Raw genomic sequence first — 12,476 nt, forward strand, 5'->3', positions numbered from 1 at the left:
ATGGTTCAAAACAGATATTAGTACTTCAATATGCTGGTTTATTAACATTACATCAGTTAATGAAATACGTTTTTTTATTGTGAATTTAAGTTAATTCTGTAAAACCTAAAATGTTGCTACTGTATTTTTAACGGTGAAGTTCTGGCAACCACAGCTGCCGGTATTTTACCGTAAATGTCACAGATTTTTTTTTACTTTATCTCTTTCTTTTTTCTTAGTTTTGTTTTTATAACGGTATACTGTCTTTCTAAAAAACTGTACTGTTTAATAAATAAGAAAGAGAGATAATCAGAAAAAAAGGATCGTGTCATGCGATCCGAAATTGATTCGCGAACCCATCATTTCAGATCGGGACTAGGAGCGGGTATCACTTATCTTTCAATTTGCAAAACGATTCGTGAACCCGCGCCGAAGTGATATGAAAATGATGCGATACACGCTCCGAAGTTCCGATTTGAATAATGATTTGCGAACCCGCTCCGAAGTTATATGAATCAAATGATTCGCGATACGCGCTTTTAAATTTACGATTTGATTCAAATGATTCACGATACGCGATCGGAGCGCTTCGAAACAGTGAATCATTTTTCGACGCAATGGTTTAATTCGGAGTTTCGAAAATCTCAGTTTCACCCATCACGACATGTGTTTTAAAATCATTACAAGCAATGTCGAACTCGAAACTGAAAGGCTGTTTTGATCTGGTTTTTGCTAGTGAATCGAGTTTGAATTTGAATCAATCGAAGCGGTTCCAGCGTAAATTACTCAGTTGAATCAGTTTGTCTGTTCATCCAATTTTTGGGCCTTCAGCCTTGTTTATACGACACACGGTCAGTACTACTACTGGGTTAGCTCTTGTTTTATGACGTTAACTGAAATAAGCGAAAAAAGTATGATGTTTACAAATAAAATATCCATATTTCCATTGCAAAGAACTGCTTTCCACGTCGAAACATCCAAAACAAATCTATGAACATTCAGGTGAGGTAACCGGTTTACTGCTAACTAGTGAAAACGCCATTATGACGAGCTGCGCCTCTGAAATTGAATACATGATAGATGAAACTGCATTATGATTAGTTAGCTTAATTCACTAGCCTATAATTAAAATAGTTTGACCACTTTAAATTCAGCTGGTGACAGTTCAATAGTATTGGTACACTAGAGGGCGTTATTGTATAGAATGAGGCTCACCATGCATCTACCTGTGCTCTGGTAGCCTGTCACTGAAGACTATAACTAACAAAAGCCTGTATCAGATCATATTGAGACCTGTAATACATTTATTTAGTATAGTGAAAAAACGGACTGCATGCACGATTACTAGTGCCACATTAAACAACGATTGTGTGCTTAAACCATTGCATCCTTATAGCCTCTATTAGTTTACACATTTAGCTGTAGCCTACATCATGCAAACATTGTTGAATGTACTTTTCAGTCATACTATTTTTTAATATGATTATATTAAAACTTACAATTGTTTTACAGTGAGAACTTGTCCTGTTTTACAAATTGTGTTACTAATTCTGGCTTTCTTTGCCATCGTGTAATATTTCTATATCAGTTACTACTTCTTTTTAAACCAAAAGTAATTACATTATTCCATATTATATGCAAAATATTTAATTTTCTGTTTTAAAAAAATACTTTGTACATTTCTGCAAATAATGAATTCAGCAATACGTAAAGAGTTTACTGTGGCTGTCTACTAACACTATACTAATAGATCTGAGTTCTATACGTAATTTAAGAAGTTGTTCAATTAGACAGTTTAATTAAGCCTTTTTGTAATGTATCTTTGTCCTGTAAATTTTTCATCGTGAATAGCTGAATTAACGAACATGCTAGCTATTTTTGATCATGTTCCTCAAGTCAATAGCTATTGATGGTCGTCCATTTAATTTAGGCTCTCTGAGTCAGCTAATGACTAGTAAAATAACCAATCTTCAAAGAGGGTTTAACACCAGTTAGTTCCAGGCAGGGGAACAATAATCACATTTTAACTCGCCTTCACACCCAGAGTGCTTACAAAAACTCAAACTGTTATAGCCTTTCAGCTCTACACAATCTGCAATCAATTGCCAGAGGCAAAATTAATAGATGTTAATGGCCATTTGTATTTGAGGCAAAGGGGACTAAATTGGCCAGAGAAAGCTATTAATTATATGCAGAGGGACTGAGAAGGGAGGCACAAGAGGGCTGGAGACGGGCTGCTTTGGGGCTCAGTGGGGTCTGTGCCCTGCGTGGTTCACATGGGTTTCCGCTGGGTGGGTTGTGAAAGGCCTGAGCAGGGGGGCTTTTGTGTGGCTCCTGAGCCACGATTGTTCCTTCTCAAAAGGGTGACATCTGTCCAGGGTTTCCGAGACTCTGATCCACCCCATTAGCCTCCATCCTCTCTCAACAACTTATTGCGTTTGTAACTGACAAATGAGACAAGGAGAGGCACTCGAGACATGTCAAGCCGTGAGATCAATGCCTGCTTGCCTTGATCTGTGTCTGCTTCGTTAAGACACCTTCAGAAACTCCCAAACCGAGTTCAGATTCCTGAGTTCTCTTTCTATCCATAAAATAGAAATGAGTGCTGGATGTGTCCATTTAAGATTTCACTGACAAGTGAAAGTTCTTCATGATCACACAATTTCAATTTCTTTCTCTCTATTATTATCTTCACTTGTTGTAAGGAACATTCTTAAAGGATATTTCTTATGGAGAAGATAATAATCATTTGATACAACAGCAGCAGCAATAAGGGTTAATAATAGAACTATGATAGTAATAATGACATTTGTTATTATTATTAGTTGCTTACTAAAGCGAATTTCCTCATTTGTAGGCTTTAATTCTTACTGGTCGTGACGATGTTAGCGCTTTTATGTTAATAGGCTACACCACAAAATAAATAAAAGACCATTCGAATGTGCTTTATCGTATAAACACTTTCAGAATATTTTAAATTATTAAATATAATTAGGCCTAATATAATAAAATAAAACATTATTTTAAACAAAACATTTTACAGTGTGTGAATAATTATGAACGCAAAAAACTAGGCCTATTTCTATTAAAATGGATAGTCTACGTTTCATATATAAGACAACAAAAAATGTATAGCCTATATCGTGACGAATTATGCGACCATTCAGAGATAGTAAATGCGTTTTCTTTTACACTAGCCTATAGTGTAGCCTAAAAGAACACATTTTATGAAATCCTTTCACGTGTTCAGCCTATTTCGCAAAAAAAAAAGCAAGCAAAGAAAAAGAAAAAATAGCAATCATAATGCAAATTAAAGAAATTGTAGCCTAATGCACCGCATAACCAACGACATGATCATGACATCAGAAAGATTCAGTTCTGTGGTTTCGCCTGTCTCGTTTATAATTTAGGTCTACCCTTTATAGATTTTGTTTCACTGTTGAACTCTTTCTGGTCAAATCCTGAATTTCTTGATCTGCGCATGCGCACCGCAACGCACCTCGCCGTCCGAGCTCCGCGCGCAGGTATTGAAGTTGGCTCATGACAATCCTCCGCGCACAATCTGACGGATCATCGATCATCAGAGCTCGCAGCGATCTGCATCGGAGGAGCTGATGCCTGCTTCAGATGACACAGCTGACGGTGCGCGAGTTTTGCTCTGACAAGGGCATGAGATGAGATCTGAATTCATTTGAACATAACTCACGCGTCTATTTGCAGCTATTGGAAGTGTATTGCAACCCACGAAATTGACGGAACCAAAGGAAACGTATGAAGTTATGGATTGTAGATGGACTATATAAATATCATCTTTTTTGACTTTTTTTTAAACGTGGGTTCACCCCAGCATCGGTTTCAGAGTGACATACTTGTTGACACTGTTTTATTTGATTTAATTGACTGAGTATTTTTTTATAACCCCTCACAATGTTCCAGCACAATAAGAAGTGCTTCACCATTGAATCTCTCGTTGGTAAAGACTCCAATTCCTCAAGTGCCGCCGCGGATGAGCCCATCAGACCCACTGCTCTGAGGTTTACTGAATCCATCCATCCTTCTCCCTTTGGGAGCTGCTTCCAGAACTCAGGCAGGACATTGTACAGCAGCAGCCCAGAGATGATGTTCACAGATCCGGCCACTCACTCCAGCAACTCCGGCCTGTCTCTGCGGCACCTCCAGATCCCCACACAGCCCTTCTTCAGTCCCCATCAGAGGGACACCTTGAACTTCTACCCGTGGGTGCTGAGGAACAGATACCTGGGACATCGATTCCAAGGTGAGGATGTGTGTTCAGTTATGCTGCATAAGCATAGGATGCAGAGAAAATATCGAAATATTGAAAACAGTGCATGCAGGCCTATGAAGTTAAAAACAGCTTGGGGAAAAAAGCAACAAAAATGAACAGATTTTAAGTAGCCTGTGAGGTAGTCGATGTTTTCAGAACTTCAAAGGCTTGTATTGATTTCAATGTTTTATTTAAATAGGCCTATTATTTTTAAAAATATTATATATAGTGATGCGCACGGGTGAAGTCATGCCTTAACATTGTCCTTTATTAACGTTGTACTGAATATTTTTATCGATTTGATCGAAAATATTCAAAATCATGAGAAAATTACAGTGTGCGGTAAAGATTTCTTTTATTAAAAAAATGACTATAAATTAATTGAAGCGCATTTTTTTTTACCTCTTTAACCAATAAACACGACTTGCAAAATAATAATCGTTAAATTACGAAAGACCGCTGCTTTGTTTTGATTACATATTTAGGCAATATTATAAAAGAAGGACATAATTGCTCGATACAAATCGTTTTTGTTCTGTCTGAATTATTCTCAGTACTCAATGTACAATATTATTATAATAAATAATTGATTATTAAAACATCATCGCAGTTGTATTAATTTTGAAGCATAAATTGATCATACAGATAGCCTAAATGTACCGCCTTTAATTAATTTAGCTTTTAGTTCAGCCTTTTAGGATTATTTTAGTTAAAAATGTTACATTTAATAGAATCGTGTAAACATCTGATCTAATTTTTATATATAAAAGCTATAACGAAGGACACACATTGTACTGTTATGCACTGTATTTCCACGTCGTTTTTTAAAAGTTGGATATACATAAACTATTATGATAATTAAATTTTTTTGAGAGGACAAAAATGAATTACTATTACATGTGGGAAATGGTATGAGCTCAATTTGCTGCATGCAGCTCTCTTTTATGTTTGTTATTATAAGGCTCATAAACATTTACAACTCTTAAAATTATACTATAATAAAATGCAAACATTTATAATACTGTTAAGGACACATGTTAGCTTTTTAAGCAATTATTTGCACAAGCACCTACTTTTATGGATTTATTAGGTAACTGTAGAAAATCTGCCTTGAAATGTTCTTTTAAGAGCTTAGTTATTAATTTGATTTAAATTTAGCAAATGTATCACCATCTCACTGAGATTATTGTTTGAGATGAGATTGTTTCTTCAAACTTCTTTAAAACATTTTTTTATTGTTAAAAATGAAATTGTAGTATATAATATGATAGATTTGATAGTCCGGTTTACAGAGTCCTTAAAAAGTGTAATCGATACTGGGAGGTCCTATTTACCAGGCAATTTGTTAAAGCAGCTATCAGTAGCTCTGGCCGGTCTGTGAGGGTCCTGGGCTGCTCCACAGTCCTCGAGGGCATTGCTCAGGTAATTGGTGGAAGTCAGAGGTTGTTGTCACTATTACTCAGATCCGGGGTTCAGATAGAGCCTCTTTGTTTACACACAGAGCCGATCCACTCACTGATGGTGTCCAATAACCTAGAAAACTACTGTTTAGACACGGCTAAATGCAGCCGTGGGGATTGGGTGGGAAAGGATGGCCTAATGTGTCCATGGGTTTTAACTCTGCCGCTTCCTGAATGGGAAAAGAGATGTGTCCATGTCCTCGGATCCGTCATGCGGGACAAGGTAAACAGGATCTCAGAGCGGCCTGCTGTTGTACATGAGCAGGGGTCTGTGTTATGGGTACGTTTCACAGACTGTGACAGTGCCACACTGATGCACTTTTCTGAGATTTGTGTGCGATCAGGTTACAATACAAATCTTCCAGAGGTATATAAATACCGTCATCAGCAGACTCTTAACGCTGCTGATTTTCATTTTTAGAGGCTTCATTCCAACGCATAATGTAATAAAATAATGTACCAATGTAATAATATAAAAGCAGATCATATCAGTTAAGAACTATATATGCGCTATATATAATTATATAGGCCTAATAATAACTGTATTTTGAAAGGATGAAAAAATAATGAAAAAAGGATTATTGAGATTAATTTGTTTCTTAAAAGTTTGTTGAAAACATTTTTATTCCTATTAAAAATCAAATTGTAAAATATTATTTGATAGGTTTGATAATCATGTTCTTCTTCAAAAAGAGTAATTGAACTTGGTATATATATATATATATATATATGTATATGTGTGTGTGTGTGTGTGTGTATATATATATACACACACACACACACGTATATATATATATATACATATGTGTGTATAGATGTATATATTTATATACATGTGTGTGTGTGAATAGACATATATAGGCTATAGATGTATTAACAGTGTTAAGTAAGAAAGCAGTAAGTTTTTACGTATTATACATATTATAATATAATTTTACGTAATTTTCTTCAGAATTTTGAAAAATATTATTATGATTATTTTGAGATGAGTTTGATAAAAAAAAATTTAGAGGCCTCATACCATAACATAATGTAATAAATAATGTAATATAGTAATAATAATATATATATATATATATATATATACACATACACACACACACACACACATATATATATATATAGAGAGAGAGAGAAGGAGGGAGCGAGAGACATTAATAAACAGTGTCATCAGCAGACTTTTAAGCAGTCATTTTTTAGAGGCCTTGTGCAAAAGTATAATGTAATAAAATAATAAAACAATGTAATAATATAAAAATCATAATAGCATTAAAGTCGTATACATGTGTGTGTGTGTGTGTGCGTACAGGTTTATATATCCTGGTGGTGACTTAAACCTGAATACACACAGAGTCATGGGGACTCGTGTCACGATGGGGACCTAAATTGAGGTCCCCATGGGTACAAAAGCTTATAAATCATACAGAATGTGTTTTTTTTGAGGAAGTAAAAATGCAGAAAGTTTTCTGTGAGGGGTAGGTTTAGGTGTAGGCTTGGTATAGGGCGATAGAAAACACGGTTTGTACAGTATAAAAACCATTACGCCTGTGGAGAGTCCCTACAAGGATAGCTGACCAGACTGTGTGTGTGTGTGTGTGTGTATGTGTGTTTTATTTGATCAAGACTGAAAAATTGGAGGGAGGCAGCGTCACAGGGAACACACATTCTGTAGGAGAGACCAAAGGGTCCAGTCTCTTTCTTTCCCACTATAGGCCACCCTTCTCCCTGCCTCTAATGAGAACAGCACTGACAAGACCAAGCTTGTTTGTGCCAAGGGAATGATAGTAAAGCTGATCTGGGTGCCATCTGGTTCCCTTTCCCTCATGTTGGGGGCTTTCTTGCCGTGGATAGGCCAGTGTGTGTTTTAGTCCAAAGCCCCGGAGGGTCTCCCAGCTCTTCATGAGGCTCGAGTCTCAGTCAGTGTTCTGGCCTGCCAGTCTGATCCACCACCTCTCTCTCTCTCTCTCTAGAGAGAGAGAGACGCCGAGGTGATGCCACACATGCTGATGATGCCAGACCGAGAGCGCCGAGCGCACACTTTGATGCGAAAGTTTCGAAAAGTTGCCACCGAGCTCGGTTTCGGTTGGTTGGCGCTCAGCGCACCTTGAGGAAGGTTTAAGGAGGGCTTTTCAACACCTTCAAACCGCCGAGAACTCATTATTTACATTCTTGCACCCGGCTCCCCTCATTTTTGCACGGAGGTGTCTCCATTGTTTTCGCCTGTGGTGTTCAAAGCGTTTTCAGCACGCCAGCTGAAAGCAGTCGTCAATGACAGTGCAGTGACAGAAAATATGCACCTTTTAGTAAAATAGAAGTAAAGGCTGTACATTATTAGGACCTTTGGGAAGCCTCTGCTAATGAAGGCCTGCGTCGTTCTGTGCGTGGAAACAAACGCCCTATATGTCGCGAATGGCCAAAAATGTGTTTTTTGTGCGTTGGGATGTGTGTAGACGACGTATTATTTTTAAGCAGGAGCTGCGGTGTTTGAGGCTGAGAGTTGAAGTTGCTTCTGTGTGATGGCTTAACGCTCCTCTGAAAGGAGTCAGTTCAAAGCTATTGTCTGCAGATAAAGGGTTGGTTTCTGAGTTTTTAAAGAGACTTAAAGTCCGAACAGCCTCATGCTAATCCGCTTTTCATCTTCTGGTGATGCCATTAGTGAGCTTTTGTGCTCAGAATTGGTACATCACTGTGCTGCTACACGGACCTTTCTCTCGCAAGCCCAAGCGCATCCGCACGGCCTTCTCCCCCTCGCAGCTGCTCCGGCTGGAACGTGCCTTTGAGAAGAACCATTACGTGGTGGGAGCCGAGCGGAAGCAGTTAGCCAACGGGCTGTGCCTAACAGAGACACAGGTGAGCAGGCAGAGGCGTCAGGGTCGATCCCTCCGGCGAACACGGCTGCATTCCACCACACACACACACACACACACACACACACATGCACACACACACACACACACACACACACACGGGACGCGAACACACATTTACTATGAGTTGAGTTGTGAGGAAATGTCATGTTGTATTGGTCAGGATAGACTGTACCGAAACAACAAACTGACTCTTATTGTTGTCTTTTGTCAAATAGCATGCACACACACACACACACACGGGACGTGAACACACATTTACTCATCTAGTTTCCTCACAGGACGGAAGTAATTCATCATTCCTTGCCTTGGGTTAGGCTATATAAATTCCAAAGCATGTATACAACACTCAATAATTGGCTATTTTCACAATCGTCTGTACGTACATATTTGTGTAGGATTGTTAGGCTTGAGCAATACCTGGGGTCCAAAAGTCTGAGGCACTTCTGAAAACCTGGGATTTAAAATCTGAACCTGGAAATGAATGGAAAAATGTAATTAAAAAAATAATAATAATAATAAATCAATGTTATGACATAAAATAAGAAATATGTCAGATTCTGCACTGGTGGTTTTAGACTCTTAGACACCTGCTGTGAATCTTTTAAAACAAAACTTTAAATTAATTAAATGTAACATTTTCTTTATAAAAAGAAAGAGTATGTGTTAATTAGGAAGTGGGCAATTTAAAAAAATAAATACAAATCTTTCTTTAAAGAAATCTAACAACAACAACAGCTACTTTTATTTTGGATGTTTTTTTTAAATACTGTTTTATCTATATTTTGCTACATTTTTAAATTTAAAAAATAATTGATAATTTCACATTACATTCACATTTTCATGCTGATAATATAATCTGTAATTATTTTTATTTAATTACAAAACTGTAAAGAATCTTCACTAGTAGTTTCAGACTTTCAGATACACCTGCTGTGAATCTTTTAAATGAGCTTTTTTGTTTTTACATCTACTTTTTTTTTTGATGCTTTTAACACTGTTTTATCTGTATTCTGATACATTTTTAAATGAAAAATGTTAATTTGTAATGAAACTTTTTCATGCTGATATTCACCTTTATTTCAAAACTTTTAAGCTGATAATATAATTTAGAATTGTTTTTAATTCTAAAAATGCAAAACAGAAGCATTTTCTCTAGTGGTTTAAGATACTGGCTGCCTGCTGTGAATGTTTTAAATGAGTTATTTTGGATGTTTTTATCACACTGTTTTATCTGTATTCTGATAAGTTTTTAAATTAAGAATGTTAATTTTTAATGAAACTTTTATTTTGAATGCTTTTTAACATACTGTTTTAAAAGCTCACATAGTATATATACGTGACCCTGGAGCACAAAAGCAGTCATAAGGTTCAATTTTTCGAAATTGAGATTTATACATCAGCTGAAAACTGAATAAATAAGCTTTCCATTGATGTATGGTTTGTTAGGATAGGATAATATTTGGCCGAGATACAACTATTTGAAAATCTGAGGGTGCAAAAAAATCGAAATATTGAGAAAATCGTCTTTAAAGTTGTCCGAATGAAGTTCTTAGCAATGCATATTACTAATCAAAAATGAAGTTTTGATATAGATCTTTACTTAATATCCTAATGATTTTTGGCATAAAAGACAAATCAATAATTTTGACCCATACAATGTATTTTTGGCTATTTCTACAAATATACCCCAGCGACTTAAGACTGGTTTTGTGCTCCAGGGTCACATATGTTTTCACATATAGTGCAGTAGAGATGCAATCCCGCACACTATCTATACTTGCTAAATATTGAAGTTTATTATCACAAGCAACGTTTCGGCCCACTGACCTTCATCAGGCAATAGGCCTAGGACAGGATTGCATCTTTTTATAATCAGAAAAGACTAAAAACACGCATTTAAAAAAATATTGCTAAGTAACTGTTTTAAGCTGATACATTAAAATGGCCTCTCTTTGTCATTCTTGTTAAGGTGAAAGTCTGGTTCCAGAACAGAAGGACCAAACACAAGAGACAGAAGCTGGAGGAAGAGTCACCGGACTCGCAGCAGAAGAGGAAAGGTACTCAGCACGTCAGCCGCTGGAGGGTGGCCACTCAGCAGGGCAGCCCTGAGGACATCGACGTCATTTCAGAAGACTGATATCACACGGCTAATAAACATCCGTCATGCTGATGGATCCCTGCCACAGGAAAAAAAGCAAGACATTCTTCAGACTTTGTCATGAATTGAAACTCGGCTTGTAAACTAAGGAACTGAGTCACATTCGGCTGCCGCTGACTTCTGATCGTGCACAGCTGAACAAAGACTCGACTGTATGCAATACACATGGACCTCTTCGTTTTGGATCGCGTTCCATCTCAGAGCAATGAAGACTTTTTGTATGCTTTCTTTTGTTACACTTCTCTCTTGCTCCTTTGTCATCAGTCAGAACATTTCCATTATAAAGTAGTATATCGGACGGCAAAGGTAATAAAACCACCTTAATGAATAGACTGATAAATGTTTGTAGTGTTAAATTGCTTTAGACATTCAACGGCCACAGTCTTAACGACAATAGGTCGATCCAGTGTGTGAATCAAATATCACTCATAGATGTACTTCTGAAAAACTGGATGTTTGTATGTGACAAAATGTCATTATTTTATGAACCGGGCAAATTTAAAGTGGTGAAATACCCTCACGGTCTTTCTAGAAAATCACTAGTGCAGTTTCACATCTGAAATGGTTCTATTTATTTGACTTTTCTATGCATTTGAGCTCCAAACCCAAAATTTTATTTTGCGTTTTACATCCGGGTTAAAGCTTACAAAAGATTTGTATTGCGTGAGAATGATTTTTCTTTCCTTTTTTTAATGGCTCTTGAACTGATGTCAAATATCAGTGAACTAGAGACGCTTAGAAAATGCTTGAATTTCTTTCTTTTTTTTTCTCTCAATTAAAATAGATAGAATCTAACCTCCAAGACCCAGAATGGTTTGTAGCACTTCATAGCAGATAGTTTCTTTATTGGGTTTCCTTTAAGGTGAAAAGCACTGTAATCCCATCTGTTTGTCTTCATTCATCAGGCATTTTTTGTTATGTGTTTGTTTAACTTTTTTTCCTGCAGACTATTAGATAATAAAACGTTAACTTAATGTCTGTTTGGAAATGATTTATTCCTTTGTTCCATTATTGTTTCTTATTACTATTATGTTACATTGAATGGATCTGATTAGTGCATGAGCTTTATTTAGAAGTGTTTTTGTTTTAATATAAGTTGCTTTTGCATTCCTGAGCAACCACAGCTTACATAAAGCAGACGGGTATCATTACTCAGAAATACTCCCAATAATAGTGTATTTACATGCTCACACAACATATAAGTGCTTGAACGTGAACACAAACATCTCCACTTTTGGATTTCCATGTGCAAACAGTCAGCGTCACGCCAAAGCTGGAGCAAAACAGTACAGTATCAAACACCATCACCGTCACTTCTGAATATGTTTCTGAAGTTCTTTTGATTTAATATGCGTGTTTTGTAGCATGCAAACTGTTCACTTACATGCATCTGATCGTGTAACTTCTCTGCTTGCTTATTTAAATGTACATATACATATATTTCAGTCAGCTGGAAATGCATCCATGTCACCTTTATGTGCTGTAATTTACACCTGCTAATCCTTAAGGCCCAGAGTGACAGAAATGAATTAAATTTGCTTCTCTGCATCACCTCAGTACACACAGACGTTAATACAAGCCTCATTATCAATCGCAATGCCTATAAACTGTGAAGGATAATTTAAGAACAATCTATTCATATTCTCTTTAATTACTGGAAAAGTCCCCAGGAAACAACACTTCTGAAAGACACAGGATAAAAAGCATACGCCGCAACACTTCAA

The 12,476-nt window shown here is 36.7% G+C and overlaps 1 protein-coding gene across 1 annotated transcript; it reads left to right on the forward strand.

The window, feature by feature from the left end:
* Positions 1-3,511: 3,511 nt before the first annotated feature.
* emx3 (empty spiracles homeobox 3) lies at positions 3,512-11,692 on the forward strand. Its single transcript, XM_016553695.1, has 3 exons — positions 3,512-4,263; positions 8,398-8,574; positions 10,564-11,692. Exons 1-3 carry the CDS (start codon positions 3,907-3,909, stop codon positions 10,729-10,731), a joined length of 702 nt encoding a protein of 233 aa, XP_016409181.1. The 5' UTR covers positions 3,512-3,906; the 3' UTR covers positions 10,732-11,692.
* Positions 11,693-12,476: the final 784 nt, after the last annotated feature.

This window comes from Sinocyclocheilus rhinocerous, unplaced genomic scaffold (genome assembly GCF_001515625.1).
Source record: "Sinocyclocheilus rhinocerous isolate Xijiao unplaced genomic scaffold, SAMN03320098_v1.1 scaffold44, whole genome shotgun sequence".
NCBI lineage: Eukaryota > Metazoa > Chordata > Actinopteri > Cypriniformes > Cyprinidae > Sinocyclocheilus > Sinocyclocheilus rhinocerous.

Bases quoted from the DNA above. Each gene is read 5' to 3' on its own strand.
- emx3 (XM_016553695.1), top strand. From the start codon at position 3,907: ATGTTCCAGCACAATAAGAAGTGCTTCACCATTGAATCTCTCGTTGGT. The intron at 4,264-8,397 runs GTGTGTTCAGTT...TTTTGTGCTCAG, and splicing joins ATCGATTCCAAGGTGAGGAT to AATTGGTACATCACTGTGCT. The intron at 8,575-10,563 runs GTGAGCAGGCAG...ATTCTTGTTAAG, and splicing joins TGTGCCTAACAGAGACACAG to GTGAAAGTCTGGTTCCAGAA.